The sequence below is a fragment of the Macrosteles quadrilineatus genome, unplaced genomic scaffold (assembly GCF_028750875.1).
Source record: "Macrosteles quadrilineatus isolate MER2022 unplaced genomic scaffold, UCM_ALF_1.0 Scaffold_3__2_contigs__length_128488019, whole genome shotgun sequence".
Taxonomy (NCBI): domain Eukaryota; kingdom Metazoa; phylum Arthropoda; class Insecta; order Hemiptera; family Cicadellidae; genus Macrosteles; species Macrosteles quadrilineatus.
The window spans coordinates 41,713,299-41,739,020 of NW_026542596.1; the positions used below are offsets into that span (position 1 = coordinate 41,713,299).

A 25,722-nucleotide genomic window follows, 5' to 3' on the forward strand; every position below is an offset into this window, starting at 1 on the left:
GTCATAATTGTTGGAACTAACTACAGTCAACCTTCCAAGTGCAATTATGCATACCACGAGTAGCGTCAAGATGCAAACATTGCAAGCTGTTCCTTAGTTTACTTGTATCTTGTAATATTAACAAGTGAACCAATTTAATTTTTATTTCAGCTATTCTACGCTGTGAGTGCAGCTTGGGGTTTCGATTGTTGTTTATTATAAATGTCTACAAATCACTTGAAACTACTTGAGAATTGTACGACGTACGTGTTATTAAATTTACAGAAAGTAAATACAAACTCCAAAGCGCCCTTGCCCTTTATAAGGAGCTGAGGTTGTAGTTCCTTTAAAGGCTTCTCACTAACATTGACCGATTAAAAACATAACAAAAGCTAAGTATAAAACAATTTCCATTTCAAGTGATATTACTGACAGAAAATATACAAAATGGAGTATGCGAGTTGTTAATCAATTGTGATTCTTGAACATTTATTTACTTAAGTATTAATAAGGAGGGAACTTTTTTTTTTAAATTTTATTTCGATAATTTTTTCACACCGTTGGTCTAATGCTATTGGTGCTAGAAGCATCTTTCCAAATGTTTATTCAAAAACGATAATAATATTGTCCAAATCCAAACCCTCCCACTTGACCCCCCACCACTCTTAAAATGATGTAACTTTTTATAAAACAATAGTTGTCAATACTGAACGGTTTGAAGTCGGAAGGAAACTGTTACTTTGGTGGTGGCTTTGGTAAAATGCACCATACTACATTTGGCTCCTCATACAAAACGTGTTACTGTGTGTACGGTGGTATTGTGTGTAGATCAGCTGGTTGTTGTAAATCAGCTGTTTGTAGTTAAGCTGTTTCTGTGGTCAGCTGTTGCAGAGGCAGGTGTCTCTCATACTGTTGGTTATCCACTCATAATACCTGCTAACCCTGGTATAAACTCCTGGGTAACCTTCCCTGCCGCAGCCAACTCCCCAGGACACAATACCTGCAATCAAAGACGTAGGTAATATTCCTTATACATTTATCGTCCTTAAGAATCAGTTCTGCAAGCTGTTTGAACGTCAGGATGTTAGATAAGCCAAAGATAAATTTTAGGTGATACTGTTAAATCTTAGTTTTAAGAGAACTTTCAAAAATACTAGCCGACGTAAAAGCAAACCGTAATTGATTCTTAATTGTACAGTTCTAGCAAATATCTTTGTTAATTCAACCGTGTAGTCACTCATGAGGACTGAGATTTAATAACCTTCTTTTTTCGTGAAAGCTTACCTTCTAGCTAACCTAGTAGGCTATTCCCTTCTAATTTGTGTAGTGTTTTGTTTATTATTTGAACCTTGTTTGTATTTTAAATAGTGTAATTAATTTTTAATCTACTTATAAACTATTACTTGTCGTCTGGTTTTATAAATGAAGAATAAAGTAAAATTTACTCATACAATTTACCATATTATAAGAGACAAACATTTAGAGCACGGTCCACGAGAGTCTGCAGTTGAGGGAGGAGCCTATTTACCACGAGACTTTGAAGGAGCCAATCAGAACCGCACGTTGTTGCCAAATCTAACAATACCAGCTGATTTTAAAATATCGTTTAGTATGTTTTAATTAGTGTCAACAATAAGTGAACGGGTGATGTTGAAACGTCACCCTAGTCCAGTCTGGTATTGGCTGCCGCCAACTGCAGACTCTCGTGCCCCGAGTGTAGTCTTTCTATAAGACAATTTTATACTTAACATTTTAACTTTCACAGTGGTATTTCCTTTTCAAAAACCTAGTTTGTTTCAATAGAAGTAGGGATGGATTCAAGTTTAGCCTCCTCTAATGGATGGGGCCTTGTTGTGTGGCAACGTTGCACCATCCGACCTATTGCCATGGTAATAACAACAACTAACGTGTAATCATAAACATTGCACAGACCAGCTGTTTTAATAGGCCGGGGCTGCGACGTTGCCACGTTTGTCTCGCCACGACCTTGTATTAAATAAGGCCATAATTTCGGATTACTACTTTACACAAAGTAAAGTTGATTTTATAAAAAAAATCAATATAGAAAATTAAAAACCTACTGATAAGATAATAATCAAACATATTTGTAGATTTGTTAAAACAAAAGTTTTAAATTATTGTTGTTTATAAATAACAGTACCTGCAATCGTGTATTTATCTCCTCCAGTATCAACCAGCAGAGGTCCTCCACTGTCGCCCTGTAAAGATCATGCACTGATTAATCATTGATCAACTAATCATTGATTGATAAATCATTGATCAACATTAATTATTGATTGAGTAATCATTGATGAATATAAATTATTGATTGATTAATCTCCAAGCATTGTATCAATAATCACTTATTGGGTTGATAATCGTTGACGTGGTAAAATTGTGTAAAACACTCTAGACCGCTCTTAGGGATTACTAATGTTTCTGAGGATTTCCTTTTTCCCCTAACAAATTTTCATAAAGCAACACAAATAGTTTTCACCAGCATATTTTGTTATCAGCTGATTAACTTGTCACAGAGGGACTGTAGCGAACTGGTCTAATCCTTAGCAAACAGACATTAGCAACAATGGACGTGTTCATATACCGAGCTGGACAAGCCGTCACTGTATGTGGACTTTGATGGGGATAATAAACCAGGCCCTGTCTCTGGATTTGAATTATTGGTGCGTGCTCTGTACCATACCATACCACTGCCCATGGGGGCACAATAAGTCTAATGTGACATCGTTTGTCATCATTTGACCACTATCAAGTTTGCTGAGTTTTACGTGTCCATCAAACATTAATGTACGATTTTTAAAACGATTTTCTCGTTAGTTCAGATTTTTTGTACAGATAAGAGACATTTTTGTAAGGCCTTTTGATTACATGTAGTAAATAATACTTAGAATAGTTTAAATTACACAGTTGTTGCTTTTATAGATGGTAAATGCATATAATATGTAAATATTGTTACGATTTTTGTATACCTTAATTATTTACGCCAGCTGATTGTTAGATCCACTCTGTGAAGGATGGTAAAAAAAAATGTGTCCTCATTTTAAAACAATATAATTGTGCTTCCATAATAATAATAAAAATATGTTTCCAGGTTCACAGTATTTTCCCCGTTGAGGTGAAATGCAATTAATGAGCAAGTGTTATCAATGTACAATTGCTATAATACCCTATCTGTATACGTGTTTAGTATTTGTCGATTATTTATTACTTTTCCTGTCTTACATATCTTAAAGGCCGTAAAGTATCCTTTGATATTTCTTATACTGATATGATATTTAAAAAGGGTTATTAAGATTAAATCAATGTGGTATAGAATTGAGGTTTAGGAGTTAGTGGGTGATAAGAATGGAGAAATCAGACGATGGGTAGTTGCTTGATAACAGCTTATGAGAGAAAGTATAAAAGGCATAGAGATAAAATAGGGAAGGAGACCGACATGAAATATTAAAAGAAAGTAGAGAGAATCGGTGATTAGGGTTTGGAAAAAAGAGTAGTGTGATAACAGGTGATGGAGTAAGATCAATTATGGAGGGATAAAACAAGATGGAGTAGCCTAGTCGATGACCAGACATGTATCGATGGCCAAAGCCGGAACGGAAGAAAACATGTATATAACTTTATTTTAAGGTGTGTACACCAGTAATTTTTGTGTGATAGAATCCCAGCAATGCTCTAAAGGGAAAATGTTTGAAACTCCTCAATCGTTTTTATATACTTCACCCATCCTCTTGCACCTTATCACTAGACGCTAAAACCACTATATTACCACACATTTTACAATTACATAGGCTATTGAAATAAAACTTCTAACATCATGTACCTTTAATATTTGTCACCCCTTGAGGGATAAAAGCACACATTGTATCTACTATTGAGTAAAGTGTGTATAAATTACGTTATTTGTTCTACCTCACCTGACAGGAGTCCCCCATGCCCTTGCCGGCGCACACCATGTTGCTTGTGATCCTGGAGGGTCGGTACTTGAGACTCCGGCACTCAGAGAGTGACAGGATTGGTACAGAGACTTGTTGTTGCACAGGGGCTAGAGCTCCGCCCTCAGATGTGCGACCCCAGCCGACCACTGTGCCGGTCTTACCGCTCAGATCCATCTCTGCAATGTTGGGTATCGAGTTACTATAGTCTTTACCGGTTACGAAAATGAGTGACCAGACTAGTCACCATTTACAATAAGTTGATAGAATATTCACTAGTTACCAGAAAGAGTTACTATGTTATTGAACGTTATTAACGGCTACAAGAACGACTTTTTTGAATATTCACAAATTACCAGAACCAGTTGGCACAATATTTAGCAGTCACCAGAACAAGTTTTAGGAATTTTTATCAGTAACAGAACGAAATATATAGGCCTACTAGTTACTAGAACAATTTGTCAAAATATTCACAAACTACCAGATAAATATAGTTACCAAAAGGTTATGAGAACGGGTTACGAGAATGTTTACTAGTTACCATTTCAAATTCAAAAAATATTAAATTCACTTGGTTATCAGAATATTTATCAGTTACCAGAAGACATAAATATTGCTCAACTTTCTAAAAATAGCCTGGAAGTTGGTTGGAGGACGTTTTCCAATTTTGTAAAAAATATATCGCCTGATGTGCACCAATTCCAAAAGTCAGAAATTCCAGAAATCCCAAAAGTAGTTATGAAGGATTCCACATATACAGTACCAGCCAAATGGAATTTTCAAATTAAAAAATCTAGGATACACTAAATCCGCTTGAGTGGCTTCTTTGACGATTTCATCATGCAAAACAAGCAGTTAACACGGGAATTAACTAAATAAAGTATATTATTAATATGATAATCATAGCATGGGAGATCTCCATTTCTGTGTCCACGAGCAGAAACACAGCCTTCAAATGCTTTTAGAATGTCTTAGTTAATAATATGCTAACATTCAGATGACATGCTGCGTCGGTGAAACAGTGTGTTGGAAATATTACTTTCCTAGATAAAGTATTGTCTTTTGTGAGGTTAATAATACATTTGTTCAAATAAATAATATGCTACTTAATGAATAGTAGAACAAAAGAAATATGTTAAATATTTAAAGTGAACTGGTCCACTCGACCCCTCTGGGACCCATTAAATAAATACTCCATTCAATATTCCAAAACGAGAAAACCCATTCTACTTTAGATACATCGAAGCTTTGTATTTATTTGTCGTTTGATATAAAGGTACACTAACTTTGGACTGGGATAAAGATAATGAACAATTACATTTACCATAGTTTTATACCAGAAATTCTCATTTGTTATGTTTTCCTTTGTAGGTACACACTAACCCTTATAAATTTTGAACATAATAATTAATTTATGATCAGAGAATATGGTTAGAACACAAAAATACTGGAATATTCTCCAGGTGTCATAACACCTTTTAAGCTGCTTAGCATAGAATCTCCTTAACAATATTTGTTACAATTACCGTAGTATGAGCAAAGCAAATAGTGTGAACTCAAGAAGTTAATCAATGTATATTATTTTCGATTAGTGATTTATTTAGCTAAATGTAAGGCAAACAAATATGTTTCACCATACAGAAAATAATATATTTTTAAGCCTCGCTCATTTCGTCACTTTGCCAAGGTCGTTAAGATAAAGTTATGTCAAAAATACGACCTTATTCACTGATAATGAAACAAAATTCAACATGTTTGTACAATATTGGGTTTTGCCATAGCGTCCTTAAATACTAGACCGCGGAGTTGGGTATGTGGCAACGTCGCACAGGCCGGCCTATTTCCATAGCAACAGTAATAACAACCGTGTCAACATAAACATTACGCAAACACTTTATTATCAATGAAAGCAAAAGCTGTTTCGGTAGGCCGGGGCTGCGGTGTTGCCACCTTTGTATCGCCCAAGTAATCTTCACTACCTACCTGTGGAAGGTAAGCAGACAGGACGTATGTTCTTCGTGTAGTTGACAGGTTTGCGAAGGCGCAGCAAAGCGATGTCGTGGTTGTACGAGTTGACGTCAAAGTTGCGGTGGCGTACGATGCTGGACACCATCCTCATTTTGGCGGGGGCGTCAGAGGTGGATGTCATGTCGTAGTCACCCAGGATAACTCGAATCTTGGTCCTCTTCAGACTAGAAACGTAAGAGAAAAAACATCTTAGACATCGATAAAAATGAGTGCAGTAGCACTTGGCAAAATTTTAGATATAGAAACTCAAAAAGCTTTAGACTTCTCAAAGAATTATTTAAAGATATTTGTTTAAGTTTATATTAAGTAAACTAATTTTTCCCTTCCACTTTTATTTAACTCTTGTAATTTTTCTTTGTGATATTTAAAAACTGAGTATATGAGTTCAAAGCAGATTAATGATGTTTGTAAAACGTTACACGTATGGTAGATAGCGAGGTGGCTGAGTCATCACAAGGCATGTGTAGTAATGTCAGTTTGAACTAACAAAAGTCTGTAACGGTTTGAAAATGGATCTAGAGTAATTTTGATAATCACACTTCTAATAAATATTCCTCAGCTTCTGATTTTAGCCGGTAACGTACACATATTATTCACTCTTTTAGCGAATTTCCCATATAGGGAATAAGCTATTACCGTAGTACTCATGGTAAGACCTGGACCCGGGACCGATTTTTTTTTCGTTTTGAGGTCCCTAGAGGCCAAAAATAGCATCCATTCAAATTCATATATATATATATATATATATATATATATATATATTTATATATATATGTGTCCGTTAGCGCGATAACTCGAGCAAAAATGATCCGATTTTGATGAAATTTGGTACAAACGTGTAAACCTACGTTTATTCGAACAAGTTCGCGAACCAGCGTGATCGGACCATGGGAACGGGGGTTTATGGAGGCTTTTATGGGGTAAAAATGGGGTTTTTCCCATTTTTTACCCAAAAAACTTAAATTTTTGCAATTTCTTTCCAAACTATTTTGTAGAGCTTAAAAAAACAAATAATTTAGTATATTGAAGCGTTATAATGCGCCTAATGGTTACGCAGAAAATTCAAAAAAATTGTAAATTTAAAATTCCCATGTTATTCTTATGGAGGATAAGTAAACTGTTGTAGTTTGCTTATTTATTAACATATTTTGGCCAAATTTGGAAAATGTTTTTATTTCTTACTAACTATTAACATTTTACATAAAAAAACACTTTAACCCTCCCTGTTGCAGCAAACCTAAGTATGTGTTAAACTGATTTGATTTAAATAGGGAATAAATGTGATATTTTTAAGGAGTCATTTTAGTGTAAATCCAATCAGGCAAATGGAAATTCGCTTAGTCTGCAGGTTTGCTGCGGCGGGGGTATTTTTAAATTATGCTTTACTCTTATTGTGGTCTATCTATAGTTATTTTTAGTAGAGATTGGTTTGTCTTCTAAATAAACACGTAACTTCAATGAGAATAAAATGTAATATCTTCAATTAACTATGTCTTGATGTTTATGGAATCTATCTCGCTAAATATATTCAAGTTACGTATTTGTATTATTATTCCATATCAACATTCACTCGATTGTTGTCATTTTGTTATCTCTAGGGCAATGCTTATGTATTCTAAGAATATTGTGATTGATATTAAAGAAATGCATCTTTTCGTTTGGAAAGGACCTCGCTTGAAATATACCCAGCGACATTGAGATTTGAAAGCGAGCACTAAACACTTTGCTACCCAGATCAGCAAGTATTATTGTACTAGTGTACATGTTGCTCGAATTCGAGCAATTGCAAAGTATTACAGGAGTTATTTCAAAACGAATAACAGTCATATTTACAATGAGTTTAAAAGAGTCAACTCAAAGAGTACCGGTGTGTAACTCAGACCATGTTTATCTTCGTTAATTCCGGCTGGTTTTCTCTTTCTTAAAATGCCTCGCTGTACAAGCAACACAGGTCATTGATAGAGGGCAAATTGAGAACGGAAAGTCGTTCTGGGGTAGTGTTAGGGCGCATTTGTAACCTAATAGTTGAGATTGTCCAGGGTCAGGTGCTGACTGTGATGAGTTAAGCCTATTACGCGCCACTGTTCTGTAGCTACGGTAGTTATCACGATTACGCCTCCTGTCTATGTTTCGTTGTCGCGTCCGAGGCATTTAAAAGATAAAAAACAACAAATAAACAAATTACAGCTACACAAAACAACGATAAATGCACAAATTTAAGTTACAATCGTGCTAAAACGATCCTTCATAGCGACACAAAACAACGATAAATACACAAATTTTAGATACAACCATACTAACCCGATCCGCCTTGGGGGTTATGTTTACAAAAACTCAAATAGTAAACAAATGTACTAAATGCGTTTCATTGAATTGAAAAATAAATAACAGCAATTAAATTATACAGCTGATCCAAATGTAAACAATTATGTTCTTCATAAGGATAACATGGGAACTTTCAAAGCCACTGGGACAGAGCCCAAGGGACTTTTTCAAAAATGTAAGGCCAGTTTGCAAATCTACGCGACACGCTCTTTCCAATGAGACGTCAATGGCTGAAATCGGTTAAGAAATGGCGGAGGAGTTCAACCGACAAAGTTTCATGTAGCGTATTAATTATATAGATTGGTTACATCATCGGTAATATTCATAGAAAATGTAATACAGTATTAATATATAAGTAATTTAAAAAACTTACTTGCGAACGCAATGAGCTGCAGTCAGGACGTAATCTTGATTCAGAAGGGAACCGCCACAATGGAATTGACCATTGTACAAAAGTCTGGCAACCCATGGATAACGGTTTATCCCTGTCGGAATGCCACCAACGATCCTCTGCTCTTGGTTGCTGACTCCGCATTCTGAAACACAAACTATGATGATAATGAGGATTCTACATAAACACAACCAACACAAATTAGGGTGAAGATAAAGACATTAGAAGGAACATATTGTAAAATTGTCTACTAAACTATGGATATTCATCCAAGTCTTCCCATACTGGTTTCCTTCAAGCATTTCGTCGTGACATCCTCAGCGATGGCAGCAAAATATTGACAATCTCTTGTTATTGTAGCGACGTCCATCGTAACTATCTTCTGCTATTGCAGTGAAATCGTGTCATTTCCTGTGATCTTAGTGACTTACTGACATCTTCGGCGATTGCAGCGACTGCCATCGTGAATTTTTAATCCCACAATCCTTGCAGACATATTACATACTATCGACCTTCAGATGAGGGTGTTATCTATAGCTTGAGAAACGTGAACCTACAGGTTCCTTAAGAACAGCTGAAAAAGTTTTTTTCTGTAAATTGTTTAGATTTTATTTCGTCCAAGTTTGATCCTTAAATGCAACGACATGCATATATCCCAGTTACTGATATATCCCAGTTATCGAAAATCCAAACCGCGTTTTGTCCAATTACGAACAAGAGGCTTGTCTGTATGTAAACATAGGCATAGGTATTTCCACATGTCCAGCATCGCCGATCTCGAACAAATAAAAAATTGGGTAGTTGGATGAGCGCAGCGACAGCAACGATGCCGTTTAAATCTGGTGATTGCTTTTAAATATTCATACAATTTGATGCAGCTGTGGTAATGGATCACTCATTGCATAATAACACATATGACTCGTGCTTATGCTGGACAAGATGGTACTTTGATACCAACGCCATCGTATTTACGAAAAAATATCGATCCAAAATGTGGTATTTGAAACTACATTAATATTTGACCACCCTGATTACGACAACCATAATTCTTCCAGCAACTAGGGCTGTAACATTTTCTTTAGAGTTAAAGGACTATAACATTTAATTTTAATCAGAACCGTTTAAGTTGTTTTTTTTATGGAAATCGTAGTTTCCATTATTTTACGGGGTTTCATGAAAAATCGCCATTAAAAGACAAATTTAAAAAAAGGAAAAACCCCTGGAAATACCATTGATTACTTCCTAAATACCAAATACATTAAAGATCGAGGTATATTTAGCTCTGTACATATACACACACAAAGACGTCACTTCGAAAACCACTATTTTGGGTTCAGGGGGACCCAAAAAGTATATTTCCACCAATAACTCAAACTCAAACATTTTAACGAAAAATTATATAGAGGAAAAAATACAAATTTGAATGATAATAATACGTCTTTTTGTGATATGTCTGGGCGTTAGGTGATCCACCGTTTGTGGGGGGAGTCACATTTGTGGAGGGGGCAGTGGGGGACAGCTCGTGGCTGCTGTTTATCCCCCTCCCCTTGTTACTTTGAGGCCATCCAGTGAGCCGGATCGTGTACACTATAGACACAGTCTGTACACAGATTTGCACCTGATTTGGCGGCGTTTCCACCCCACTGGACTAAACCGTATCATGTACTAGCCATACTCCTCACTCCGACCAATAATCCATGCAATTACAGAACCATTTTTGTATCTTGCTTTACAAAGATGAAATGCTCTTCCTTTTGCTTATATCAGCAGTAAAATATTTAGAAGTACGCTTGGATAAGGTAAGTTATAGTTATTTTTATACAATGTATATTTGAAGAGGTTTACACTAACCATTAGTTATGGGCTCACTTATGTTCACTGACTTCTTACTTTTCTTTCACGCAACAACAGAAGAGAACAAAACCCTTTTATGTTGTATCTTGTTTGTTTTTCGATGAAACTTCGTTGTTTTCAATACTTCACCAATCACATTTAATTATTTGTTTCATACATAAGGCTAACGCAAATCTCAATCGAGTACATAAGGTACATACATATATACATACATAGTTCCTCTTTTATAAATATAGATTTGCACTTGTCCATCATTATACAAAATATGCAGATAAAATCATACCTAGTAGGGTCTAAAATATGTTCCATCTTAGTATTCCAGCAGAGAAAGTTACTCGAACGTAAAAACCCGTTAGTGTGCGTAGGTGCGTAAATTTTACCAAACACGACAGTCTGAGATATCTAAAAAAGGAATAAACCTTGCTACATATTAAATATACGGTATATAACAACACATAACACATCTGTGGGAATGCGTATATATTACTTTCCTCAGAATGTAATAACATTGCATAATGGAAAATATACTATTGTGATTCAAATGTGGAATAAACGATATTCATATAGTTGATTTATTAAACTGTAAACGGAACTTTTATCTTGTAACACATTTAAAGGATTGCAAGACAAAAAAAGACAATTATAAATTAATTGCTATACATAGCCTACTAAATAAATGTTTTATAACAAAGTCGTGTAATTATTTAGACAAAATAATGAATGCAGGATAATTTTTAGAATGGAGTAGTGGGGTGGTGTTTGTGGATTTTTGTTCATTGACTATTGGGTACTCAAAGTGATGTCCTATCTATTTATGGACCAGCTGTAGGAATTATTTTATTGGAAAATCCTAATTTAATGAGCCACTCACAGAATATGCTACTAAGCCTAAAATTCTATGTTCTCCTTCTTGCTTTTGTTTCTGTGAAATGTTATGTTCACAATTATTATTTGTTCTATTGCTATAGTCGCCTTAAAAAGTTAGTTCACTCCACAGAAACAGTAAATGATAACAGTGCACTCTGTCAGTGGCTTCGTTCAATTATGTTTATTTTAAATAAAAAACTAGCTACATTGTAAGTAAACGTCTGGAATGGGATAGCATTTGTTGCTGACTAGTGCCATTTCAATCAAGAATCAATAAAGGTTAGTCAAAAAGAATTTTGATTTATAGGCTAAATGCTTTGTGGTAGGTTTTTAATAACAGAGCCGACACTAGTAAGTCTTGTGTTGTTTAAGTAAGGTTAGGTTAAGTTAGGCTAGGATGGGTTTGGTTAGGTTAAACTAGGTTAGTTTCAATAACTATAATATTAACAGGGCAAACTATAATATTTGCTGTCCGCTTTTTGGACATATCCGCTACACAATAGCATAACCTTTACACCAATTTCAAATTTCTATCTTGAAAAATGCCCCAAGATATAAAATATTAATATTATGTTTATCACAAACAGACCGACAGACAGAAATCCAGGCATTTTAGACCCATACTTATTCGATATTTTATGTTTGTCTTAGCCCAAGGAACAAGTCCACAAAATATGTCCTGAATATTCGGAAACACCCTGTATAGATAGATTGATACGTTTGTACCATTGTAAAATTGAAATTAACTGTGAGTGCAGACATAAGCATGCAGTATTGAGCAATATTGGCACCATTAAGTCACCCCAGGCTGGTCAAGTAAATCACTACACATGACTGGATCACTTCAAACATGTACACTCTGTCTAGTCCTATACACTGCAATTGTAACTGTCACTAGATTTGTTGGTGTATCTGCTTATTGGACAATATTGCCTTTCATTTCACATTTAAGATATTTTAATCTTCTACCCAGGGTGAACATTAATTTTAATCCAGTTTTATGTCTGTTAGAAATTTATGTTTTAATCATTTTTATAAATAAATTAAATAGCCTCCTACGAGGTCGCGGCTAGACAGTGAGTGGCAACATTGCCGTCCCGTCAATTAAGTGAATAATGGATGGTATAGGCAATGTTTATGTTCACACTTTTGTTGTTTCTGTTATTACCATGGCAATATGCCGTTGCGACGTTGCCACACACCAACGCCGCGGTTTTGGATTGGAGGCTGTGATAGTACACGCTATCCAGTTTTGTGCTGCTTTCTTCTTTAAGTGGTTTATAAAAACAAGAAGATTCAAAATTTACAAAGCAATACAGTGAAGCAAATTAAAAGTCGAAACCCGTCGGTGGTGAATAAAATGATAAAAATGGTAAACATACAGTTTTTGAAGCAACTAACATATTGCTAATATCTCTTGAATTTAACACTAATAAAAAGTACTGTCTAATTTAAATAAATACTGTAACTAAATACATATATTTATTCACACACTTATTGGAACATAGGTAAAGGCAGGTATCTTTTGAGTTTAGCAAACTAGTAGCAAACAAAATATCAAAAAATTTCAAACAAAACGTGTAAATACCTACATAATACATAAAGTGTGGGTTGTTCAAACCCGTTTACAATATAAATATTTATCTCTGCAATAATGTAGATGATTTGAACTAATTCAAACAACTCTATAAACTAATACTCTATGAAAGTAAACAATTGTAATGATAAATAACGCACATGCATAGAAGGTCTCCATTAAACAGATTATGATGACCAAATACTGAGTGAGATTTCCATTGCCAATGCTATCATGTGTTTATTTTAAGTTTTTAGTAAAAAGTCTTTAAGCTTAAAAGTATAACTGGGTGTCCATGTACTGAAAATAGACACAGCAACTATAGCGCTTGTCCTATCCCATTCCGACTGATGATCTTTCTAAACCAAAACTTGGATTTTTTATGGTCCTCTTTGGTAGTTTTAGCACTTTTTAATGTAAACCCCTACTTTTATTGTCTATTATCTATACATTCTCGAATTATTTTGGACTCATTGGACTTTCGAAAACTTTCAAGGTCAATAATTATTATTTAGTATTTTGTGTTTTTATTGGGTTGTATCACAAATATTAGGTATCCGTTAATAAATACAGTAACCTATTGTAATCTCCCTAAAACTGTTTATCCTTAGTGAAACTTCCAATTCCACTCCAAAAATATACCGTTTGTCACAAAAAATGCAAAACATTATTCCAAAGACATTCTAACCTAAAATATTTATATGACTACATTTGGCGGGAACGAAAAGGGTATTGCGCGAGAGAAAACCAATTACATCCGTTGTTTTTGTTTTTGCTCAACGGCAATACACCAGAGCCGTATCGCAGACAAGTAGTTTATCTATATGTAAACATAGGCTTTTACCCATCCTCGGTAATCCAGGGAGCCAATCAAAAAGTGGGTTAATTGAATGAACGCGGCAATATTGCAGTTTTCAGTTGCTGATTGTGGCACTAAATATTCATACAGTCCATTAATGGAGGTAGATATTTGATGTAGGATCAGAAACACCCGCGTTCTCGCACTTTCACGTGTATACTGTTGAATAATGGAATCAAATACGTTTGGGGTGGATTTTTATTTTTAAATCCTAGGGTTGAGTTTAACTTTTTTCGTTCACTGTATGATACACAATCAGATTCACACTCAGATCTTAGTTCAAGAGGATAATCATACAACAATAGCTAACAAACACATAGTAAGTATCAAGAGTAGCAATGACTGTTGCAGTACATTTTTAGCAGAAAAGTTTATATTCAAGTTCGTTTAATATTAACTTTATTCAAATTATAAAATATATACATTATACATTATAAATAAACATGGGTTTATTTGTTTGTTTGCTGTACACAAATTAAATAACAAGATTTTTTTGAACAATAATTTTAGTCATAATTAGATACTCGGGTAAAAATCTCTTGTCTGTGGAAAACATATGTTTTGTAAAATCGTTTTGTAATACCTCTTTTAACTTTAAATCATTAGTAAACCACATAAAAAAACACAACATTTCTAAATTTTATCAATCATAAAAAGGTTTATACAAACAGTCTATTGTTGAGTGATGTAAAAAATCTAGCATGAAAGTAGAATTCAAAATAGTTAACTTATTGTACACCAAGATATGTGACTTTTTACAGGTGTACTATCATTTGGTTTTGTGAGGGATAATTTTATAATTAGCTAAAAAAATGCACAAATAATAAATATCGGGTAAAATAATAAATGTTGATTTTCAATTAAAAAAAATAACACAAAACAAACAACGTGTCGTAGTAGTAAGGAATGGATTGTTTTCTTAGGAAATAATGTTTCAATACGGTACTGGTTACTCATACGGTATTGGTTGACCAAGTTTCCATACGTAGCCTAATTAAGTTTAAAATTGCTGTGACATATAAAATTGACACATTTAAAAATATGTCATTTGATCAGTTGCTCAGTGCAAATAAATACACTAAATTTAACTATTAATGTGTGGTTGTAATAAGAGTGTTAATGTCCCTCTATATTATTTTTTCCATTTCTTTACTCTTTTAGAGTTATGACTACAAACTTTCCAAAAATTTATTTTGATATTCCTCGCATTTTCAGCATCCATCTGGAATGCCAAATTTAGATGAATATTCGCGACACTGTAAGGATGAAATTGTGTAACTACTTAAGACTAGCTGTTACCCACGGGCTTCACGCCGTTTGACTTAATAAGTATTAATAAAACGATTGATTAATTAAGTTATCTGAAACAAACAAAACTGAATACAGTAATACAAACAAATTATCATACCTGATTTTAATAAGGTAATAAATTGAAAGAATAACATACATACAAATAAGTACAGATAAGTTATTTTTAACATTAGGTATATGGAAAGTTCCCTTTAGAAAGGAATTACGACCTTAAAGGGCAATTTATGAAATAATGGATAGTTTTGCGCAAGGTTTCTCGTCATGACGAATATTTTAATTATATGGTTTATGGGTTTCGTGACTTGTAGTTTTCTCAAAAGTTCATGGGTACTTTGGGGTTTATATATGGATACGATCCACCCTCCACGACCCTCGTCAATGTCAATCAACCGATAAGACAATGATGCACATTTGGGTACGTATATTATGCTAAATTTATGAAAGAAGCGTAAGTGTAGATTGGAGTGTTGTGTCATTTTGGGGGAAAAGCCAGGACAGTGTGTCTACCCGTTAAAATCCTCCTCTTTGAGATTGCTTGTGCATAATCACAGCGAATTCTGTTTAAAGAAAATAAAAAAATACAGTTTTCAGCTAATTCTAAACTTTTTATGTAAGTAGGCTATTGTAAAAACATAATGTCTCGACAACCTAAAAAAGCTCGACATTGTCCAGAACCAGGATCAGAATCAAAAATCTTTATTCATGTTGCATATACATACATGAATAGTGTTAAATGTCAGCATCCGACTATAGCGGGTTTTTCCATAGAAATATTGATATCACATACAAGTTTTACACTTATTATAAATTGTATGTGTAAATTACGACTCTTTACTCACATCATAATCTCGAACTGTTATGTGTTCTCTGTGTGGGCTACGTTTGGGATCTGCTGTCCATTTAAACTGTTCTATCTTATTTTACGGCGTATTGAATTGTGGGCGCATTATTTATTGATTAACTACAAAAAGAAAATCAATCGTCTATTAACTCGTTGTATTTTGTTAACATACTTTTAGATAACATTTTAAGTCTAAAGTGAAAACAGCAAAACACTCTACAGAAACCGGCCATGAACGGATACCAACCACAGGTAGCAACTACAGATACCAACCATGAAATAGTCTTCAGCAGGCTGAAGGTTCAAGGTTGACAGTTCTACAAAAAACCAGGTTTAGTATAGTAGTAGTGCCTACAATTGCTGGATGCCTATCTGTAGCTGTTGTGTCTTCGGCACGCTTCTATCAGGCGTACTACAGAACTTTGTGAAGAGAATCTTATATATTAATAGGCAAGCATGTTTCTTTAAAACCTTTTTTCTCAGCTCGTGTGCATCGCAGGGAAAATCTACACATAGTGTTGGAAATATATATTCCTGTAGATGTGCAGAATCCCTTATAAATTAAAATAGGCTCAAAAATAAAGAAAAAAATGGATTTAAAATTAAAAAAAAATAACATGAGCTTTATGGGTTGCCATGATGGTGACAAAATAACAACGAAATATAAACAGAAAATCAAAGCAAATGGAAGACATTCCAATCACATGTTTTATTCACACACACACACACACACATTCACTATCATACACACACAAATTCATATATGAATTTGAACAGATGGTGATTTGGCCTCTGGGTTCATTAAAACGAAAAATTAAATCGGTCCCGTGTCCAGGACGTACCATGAGACCCTACGGTAATAGCTTATTCCCTATATGGGAAATTCGCTGAAATTGCATTGCTCTACTTACATTACAAATCAAACCAGACTCACTTATAATCTAGCAACGGACAGGCATAACAAAATATAGATTTTACCAACTTACCCCCAGTGATACTCCTTCTTTCTTTGGTGGCTAGTAAACAAAGACTCGATAACAACTACCGTACATAGCTTACAGGCAGATATGTTCTGGCTTCCAAGAGAAATTGTAGAATTGCCTTGAGAAACATTATGTATGGGTAATATGGTAATTATTACTAAAGTAGGAACTTCATTGAAGGCTACAATGCGAATGTTTTGTTGGAGACACCTTTTACAAGTATTTAACCAGGGATAGTGTAATAAACATGAAACAGGTATTTTAAGAAGCTCAACTACAGGATAAAACCAATTGCTCAATTGCTCTAGGCGGAACCGGAGATAAATTTCAAACTAAGCTATCACAACATAAAAAAATACCCTTCCTGTAGTGCAAGCTTTAAGTACTAATTACAATCTATGTTATCTAGTTATCTTTTAGAAAATAAATGTGACAATTTTAAGGGAATGTTATAGTAAATCCAGCCAAGTAAATTAAAATGCATGTTTGCTTCAGCGGGGCATTTTTTTATAATGGAATTGATTATAGCTTAGTGTTAAATGAACTAATCGAAAAAGGCTGATAATATAAATCACAAAAAAAATACAGCAGTATTTTATTCTCCATGAGAATATCGTAGGAATTTGAGATGGGAACGCCATATTTAACCCCATAAAACCACGTTCCCACAGCTAGATCGGCAACATTCTTAAATTAATAAAATTTACCAATAAAACCCCTTTCCTCTAGATCGACGTTAGTAACAGTTCGTCTATTCGCCGCTAGACAACACTTACATCGTCGTTCGCAACAGTTCGTCTAGTTACCGCTAGATGTCACTAAAACAAAACTTTTAATGTAGCGTAATATTATCAGTAATTTAAATTTTATTAATTACTTTTATACAAATTTGACCTTAGCCAAACAAATTATATAGTTATTTTTTTAATACCAATTAACAACATTCTGGAATAAAACTATATTAGTACCATAAATAAGATGTTTTACTTTTTGACACTCGCATTGATCTTTGTGTAGCTCGTACATATAACGTCCTTGCTGAACCATCGAAGTTTGTCATTTGCTGCGAGCGAGTTTAAAGTTTCATTGTTTGGGAAGCCGAGAGTCGACCTTTTGTGTGAGTAGAAGGTCGACGATGGGCTTATAAACGTACTCAGTACTTGATAACAGGAGATTTTGAAAACGTTAATTTAATTTTCTAAAATACTAGCTGTTGTACCCGTGCTTTTGCAACGGGAAGAGGATACAAAATAGAAACATTGTAATCTTTACATCTATTGCATATAATAGTTGCACATCCGCCAACGCTTTTAGAAGCAAAATTCAACTTTTATGGCTTTAATAGAAACGTTTAGGTTATGAATTTTAAATCTGGTTTTAAGTAGTGGATACCACCATTTTCGTTTTGATTAATTTTAAATCTTGTGTAGGCTGATATGAGAAAAACTGACCAAATCTTCAAATAAAACTTTGACACACATGATTTACCTTCATCTCCCTTAATTACATATCTTTTTAGCGAATTTCCCATATAGGGAATAAGCTATTACCGTAGGTCTCATGGTAAGACCTAGACCCGGGACCGATTTCCTTTTTCGATTTGAAGTCCCTAGAGGCCAAAAACACCATCCGTTCAAATTCATATATATAAATATATATACATATATATATATTTATTTATTTATTTATTTATTTATGTGTCCGGTAGCGCGATAACTCGAGCAAAAATGATCCGATTTTGATGAAATTTGGTACAAACGTGTAACCCTACGTTTATTCGAACGAGTTCGCGAACCAGCATAATCGGACCGTGGGAACAGGGAATTATGGGGGGTTTTATGGGGTAAAAATGGGGTTTTCCCATTTTTTTTACCTAAAAACAACAAATTTTGTATTTTCTTCTCAACCATTTTGTAGAGCTTAAAAATAGAAATAATTTAGTATATTGAAGCGCTGTTGTATGCCTAACGGTCACGGAGAAAATTAAAAAATACCCCCGCCGCAGCAAACCTGCCGTCTAAGCGAATTTCCATTTGGCCGAATTGATTTTCAATTGATCTATTTAAATAACATTAGGTTTAACGAGTACCTAGGTTTGCTGCTACAAGGAAACTAATAAAGTAGTGTATTTTTAGTAAAATATTGATAGCTTACTATAAAATAAATAAATTTGCCAAGTTTGATCAAAATATATCCATAAACAAGAAAACTACAACATTTTACAATATTCTCCATAAGAATAACATGGGAATTTTAAATTTACCATTTTTTTAGTTTTCTCCGTAACCAATAACCGTACAAAAACACTTTGATATACTGAATTGTTTGTTTTTTTAAGCTCTTTAAGAAGGTTTAGAGAAAAATTGGGAACTTTTGTGTTTTGAGGGTAAAAAGTGAGAAAAACCAATTTTTACCCCATAAAACCCCCCATAAAACCCTGTTCCCATGGTCCGATCATGCTGGATCGCGAACTCATTCAAGTTTATCCCGCCTTACACCTTCAAACCAAATTTCATCAAAATCGGATAAAAATTACTCAAGTTATCGTGTTCACGGACACATATATATATATATAAATCTATATATATATATATATATACATATATAAAAATTTGAACGAATGGTGTTTTTGGCCTCTGGGGACATTAAAATGAAAAAGTAAATCGGTCCCGGGCCTAAGTCTTACCATGAGACCTACGGTAATAGCTACTTCCCTATAGGGAAATTCGCTAAAAGTGTAATTTAAAATTCCCATGTTATTCTTATGGAAAAAATGAAAACAGTTGTAATTTACTTGTTTATGGATATAATGTTGATAAAATTTGACAAATTTATTTATTTCATTCAATACTATTGACATATTGTCAAAAACACTTAAAAACACTTTTTACCTTCCCCGTAGCAGCAAACCTAAGCACTTGTTAAATCTAATGTTATTTAAATTGGAAATATATAATTATGTTTTATTTATGGAAATATTTTAGTAAAAATGTAATCAGACAAGTTGAAATTCGCTTAGTCTGCAGGTTTGCTGCGGCGGGGGTATTATTTATTATTGACATTTAAAATTTCAATTTTGAAGTTGCAAAAATACTAATTACACAATTTAAATGATTTTTTTTTATAATTTCACTCTTCTTTATACTAAATCACAAATCCTTCCATCTTCAGTTTCTTTACTCACAAAAAAATCATTAGTAAAACTAAGTCAGCTATTATAAACTTTAGAAATATTGCTGTGCCTTATCAATACAGTCTTTTGAAATATTAAAGAAACTATATCTTTAGGTACTACAAAAAATTTAAACAAATAATTTAGCATAAAAAACAGCAGTCAAAAAATAATATGATTATCAAAGCATCAAGGACTAAAAAATGTAATAGCAAAACAGTATATGTTTCATTGCATCTCTGATTCTACTTTACAAAAATATCAACAAACAACTTAATATGCAAACCAGTTCTTTTAATCAGTTCCATCGTCCATTGCCTTTACATTTTCACACTTACCATTAAGTAAACATAGTAACAGATATTTCATTGATTTTAGAAACAAAAGAACAATGTGTACTGCTTAGTTTTATGATATTTTCCTTGGTTTAATTTAATCAGTGGTGTGGCAAAACACAAATAATAAATGTATCAAATAAATTAAATGTGAACTGAAAGCTATTTTAAGATAAAATAAGAGTATTTTGTATTACCATTTGATAATTACATATAGTTACACATGCACAACAGATTTTGGAAAACAAAAATCAACGACGTACAATTTAGTCATTGATGATATTCTTTAGTTAATTTAAGCATAGGTTTAGCAAAACACAATAACTTAATTTACCTAAATATACATATAAAAACAATGTGATGTGCAAGTTATGTTAAGCTAATCTAACACATGTTAAGCAGTTAGAATTTATTTAAAGTAGCCTCCAAACTCATACAAAACATTTATACATTGTAATTTGCATACTGTTTCTATGATAGCATATAAATAACGTTATTTTCATAACTTAGACAATTTAAAAAATCCAAAGCAGAGACGGAGTTAATACAGCAACGGTTATAGAACCTTCTTTTTCTATAATCATTAACATAGTCTTAGAATCAATAATCCATGATAAAAGGTTAGGTTAAAATAAACCTACCTCATAGTTATGGAAAATATCATATTTAATTTCTTTGTATCATCTGTCTGATGGAGTTTAGCAGTTTTTCTTGTTTACATTTCAATGTCAAAGCAAATGTAAACAAACATTGTTAGTGTTCTAATCCCAGCCATGGAGACCAATCAATAATTACTTTTAAAATGTTCACCTCAGAACTTTTAAAGCCAAAGGGGCAAAGCCTACGGTCAGTATCGAAATGTGAATAGTCCTATAATGGTCCTTGTTATGGTAGCTATATTTTTGTAAAATTTAAGCCCAGTTGGGTCAGTAGTTTTTGAACCTATTAGTAATACACATACAGACATACACCATTAGATTTTTATATAATAGTATAGATTATTCTAACATTCGTAGATGCTATTTTTTATGTATTTTTAATTGACATATTCGATTTTTATAATTATAAATAAATGTTGAATAATATTTGTGATAGAGGATCATGACCTTATATTTAATGTCAAAGGTTGTTTGGATAACTTTTTGTCTGTTTAGGAGATGGTTTCAACTGTCTAACTTCTGGTAGGTGCAATCCAAAAAATCGTATTTCTTGTTGGAAGACAATCCAGATCAAGTGAAGTTAAGGTAGATTCTCACATCAGTCCAACCACAGTTCAGTCTAAGTTGCATCCACAATTCCTCAGTCAACTGTCCGTCACTTCATTTATAGTGTTATTACTGTGAGAATTTTATTAATGAAACACAAAATCATATACATTTTTCATCGTTCACGCTTATTACTATTATAAAGAGTACTAAAAATATAAACACAATTATTACTGTAACAGTTTTTTACCGGAGCTAGATTTTGTCTTAAAAATTGTGTCAAATCCTGGGATTATTCTTGTTGGTCTACCACCTAGACATGACTCTCCTTCCATGAACCCTGTTGTGGACAGAGTAAATAATGACCTCTTATCCCTGTCAAATCGTCACCAACATGTCTCCTTTGTATCATTGCAGTCTCTATCCCGCCACCAGTTCACCAAACATGGGTTATACCTCAACATGAGAGGAAAAGTAGCCCTAGCCGAACTAATAGCTGCTTCCTTAACAACTCCACCTGGAGTACGTTCCCCAATCACCTGCCCCCCTCCTGCTACCCGTACCTTAAAGTCACAGAAAACCCCTTCCGACACAATCCCTACTAATAATCGAGTCAGTTCTTTCCAAGCCCTTAGATCATCTACCAAACGTGTTTTTGTCAATAAACATTTTTTAGGAGAAGCCCAAAAACCACCCGAAATCCCCTGGGCAATCTATCTCGGAGGAGGGTGGGGTCCGCGCACACAAGCCTCAAGTTCCTGCATCAAAATATAAGAGGATTGTTAAGCAAAATAAACGAGTTGGAGATATTTGTTGACGATGAATGTCCAGACTTTATCTGTCTAACCGAACACTTTTTAAAAGCAGAAGAAGCTGAAAACTCCGCAATCAACGAATACATGTGCATAACATCTTTCTGCAGATCAGGAATGAAAGGCGGGGGAGCCGGCATATGGGCCAAACCCGGAGTTGACTGCAAACCTCTTGATTGTGATGAGTTCTCAAAAGAGGGTATTTGTGAGCTTGCTTCTGTTTCAATAACCATAGATGATGATGAGACAATTTTGCTGTTGGCTGTATACAGACCCCCTTCAAACATGCATGCAGAGTTTTTCGATATTATAACTGACTGTATCAATAAATATTATAATCGCCACAACACAATTGTTGTTATGGGTGACATTAACATAAACCTTGCTTGTGACACACTTATTGCTCAACAGCTTACGTCAAACCTGGCCTCATTTGATCTTCATAATATTATAACAACTTACACTAGAGAAGTCAATGGGTCTCGTAGTCTCATAGACCATGTGTATACAAACAAGAGTGACGTCAAGGGCTTTGTCATAGCCTCAGGCCTATCAGATCACAGCGCTCAAACTGCAATTTTGCAATTCAATACCACTCTATTAGCTCCGAAAACCTTTTTAAAGTATGAAAGATTGTTTTCTAATTCTAACATGGACTTATTCTCATATTTTATCTCAAAAGAAAACTATGATGAAGTTTATGATGCAGCAGATTTGCAATCCAAGTTTGGCACATTTTTAAGCAAAATTAAATATTTATTCGAAAAATCATTCCCCATGAAGTACAAAAAAATCAATAAAAATACAACTAGAAAAAAGATAAAGTCACCTGAGGTTACGAAGTTTAAGGAACAGCTGTTTGCCCTATATAACAAAACAAAAAATCTTGATTCGTCCCACTACTTGGTTCACCATTACAAAAAGTTAAAAAATCAGTATAAACGTTTAATAAGACAAATAAAGTCAGAGGACACTTTAAAGAGAATTGAGGGTTCAGACAATAAAGCAAAAACTATATGGAACATAATAAATCATAGACGACCATCTACCAAAACGAATCCCACAGAAATAATTCTCAAAAATGATAGTGGCGAAGTCATCAGAGACCCCAAATGCATTTCCAATCAGCTTAACAACTTCTTTTCAGATACGGGTAAATACTTAAGACATACTTCATCCAACAATACAGATATTAATAAAAGAGCTGTTGGTTCACTCTTTTTACGTCCAACTAGCGAAAAGGAAATTTGAAGTGTCATTAAAAGTCTAAAAAATAAAAAGTCTTCAGGGGCTCATGAAATATCTCCGTATTTACTTAAAAAGATTGCACCATATCTGATAAAACCCCTATGTCATTTAATTAACACTTCATTCTCTAGTGGATCGTTTCCCCAAGCGCTGAAGGTGTCAGTGGTCAGGCCTATATTCAAAAAAGGAGATCCAACGCTTTGCAATAGCTATAGGCCCATATCAGTAGTGTCTGTGTTTTCAAAGATATTTAAAAAAAATCATGGTGATAAGGCTGTGGGATTTTTTCAGGACAAATAATATCATATCCGAAAACCAGCATGGATTTACAAAGGGCAAATCTACCACTTCAGCGATGTTTAAATTAATAAACAAGGTGGTTTGTGAATTAGATGCTGCAAACTATTCTGCTGGTTTATTTTTTGACTTAAGCAAAGCCTTTGACATGGTAACTATTACACTAATTTAAACTAGATTTTTTTTGCATTGCCAAAGTAATAACCTTACAGCTAACATTCTTCGAACTACCAGTCTCTGGAGCTGACTTATAATTATCAAAATGTATCTAAGTTTTTGGTTTGTGATTTAGATAGATTAAAGAACGGTGCCATAACTTATTGCTCAAAAGAATGAGTAATGTGGGCGTGAGAGGATTGGCTTTGGATTGGGTCAGGTCATATCTTTGTGACAGGAGTCAATATGTAGAGATAAGGGCAGTAGATGAGGTTGGGTGTGTTGGATCCCACCCTTCTGCTGAGAATTCTGTTGCAAGGGGGGTTCCTCAAGGCTCCGTCCTGGGACCAGTCCTTTTTCTAATTTTTATTAACAACCTTTCTTCCTGCACAACATCCTCAAATCTATCATTGTTCGCCAACGACACCTCTCTTTCGATTTCTAGCTCTGATTTTCTCAATTTAGAACAAATTAGCTTTTTGGAAGCAAACAGTATAATCCAATGGTTTGACGACAGCTCATTGAAAATTAACACAGAAAAAACACAACTCATTAACTTCCGCTTATCAAATCGCTCAAATGGATTCAGTCTCCTTCTCGACGAAACCGAAGTTCATCCAACACCAAATGTCAAGTTTCTTGGATTGATCTTGGACGAGAGACTTAGTTTTCATGGCCATATGAAACACATTGCAAAGAAACTTAGCTCTGGTATTTTCGTTTTGCGTAACCTCAAGAACAATGAAAATCTGGAGGTACTGCTGACTGCATACTATGGGCACATTTATCCCCACTTAGCATACGCCGTTCCTATTTGGGGATGTGAGTGCCAGCAGACCAACATTTTGTTTAAACTTCAAAAAATGGCTATGAGGACTATTTTCTCTTTGCAAAAGCGTAAATCATGCCGTAAATATTTTGCTCATTCAAAAATTTTGACATTTCCATCCATTTATATTCTTGAATCCTTAACATTTGTAAAACAAGAACTTGCTCAATTTAACGTTTCTGTCAAAAACCACTACACTTTGCGAAACTCACACACATTACCAATCCCTAAACATTCTACGACATTTTTCAAAAGACACTTACTACAGTACAATGGAATAAAACTTTTCAATTCTCTTCCACTTTCTCTTAAGCTAGAACCAAACCTTCCAAAATTTAAAAAAACGATTAAAATCTCTTTTGATAAATTTTACCTCTTACAGCGTCCAGGAATTCATAAATCATATTAGCTCTAGGAATGCGATTGAAAATGTTGATTTATAAGTCTTTTATGTAATTTTTAGTATAATGTAAGCCATTTTGTAAATACCTTTATATATTGTAGATCTATGTAAGGCATCTTTTAAAAATAATGTGACTTAGCTAATGCAACTTGTTTTGTTAAAATTTTGGCTAAATAAATGATTTGATTTGATTTGATTTGATTTAAATACAAATGATTTATGTTAAATGCCAAACACCTACATATCTCGCGCCCATAATCAATCAGGCGTTAGTATATAATGCATAGCTTTATGCTAAAAC

At 34.0% G+C, this 25,722-nt stretch overlaps 1 protein-coding gene across 1 annotated transcript in view; it reads right to left on the bottom strand.

Annotated features, from left to right (window-relative positions):
* Window positions 1-544: 544 nt before the first annotated feature.
* LOC128988603 (trypsin-1-like) overlaps window positions 545-25,722 on the bottom strand; it is a 40,057-nt gene continuing 14,879 nt past the window's right edge. Inside the window, exons 3-7 of the mRNA XM_054410026.1 lie at window positions 8,656-8,818; window positions 5,913-6,121; window positions 3,912-4,108; window positions 2,141-2,198; window positions 545-979 (exon numbers count right to left, since the gene is read on the bottom strand). Of these exons, the coding sequence (XP_054266001.1) occupies window positions 858-979; window positions 2,141-2,198; window positions 3,912-4,108; window positions 5,913-6,121; window positions 8,656-8,818 (749 nt within the window). The 3' untranslated portion in view covers window positions 545-857. The remainder of the gene's footprint in view (window positions 980-2,140; window positions 2,199-3,911; window positions 4,109-5,912; window positions 6,122-8,655; window positions 8,819-25,722) is intronic.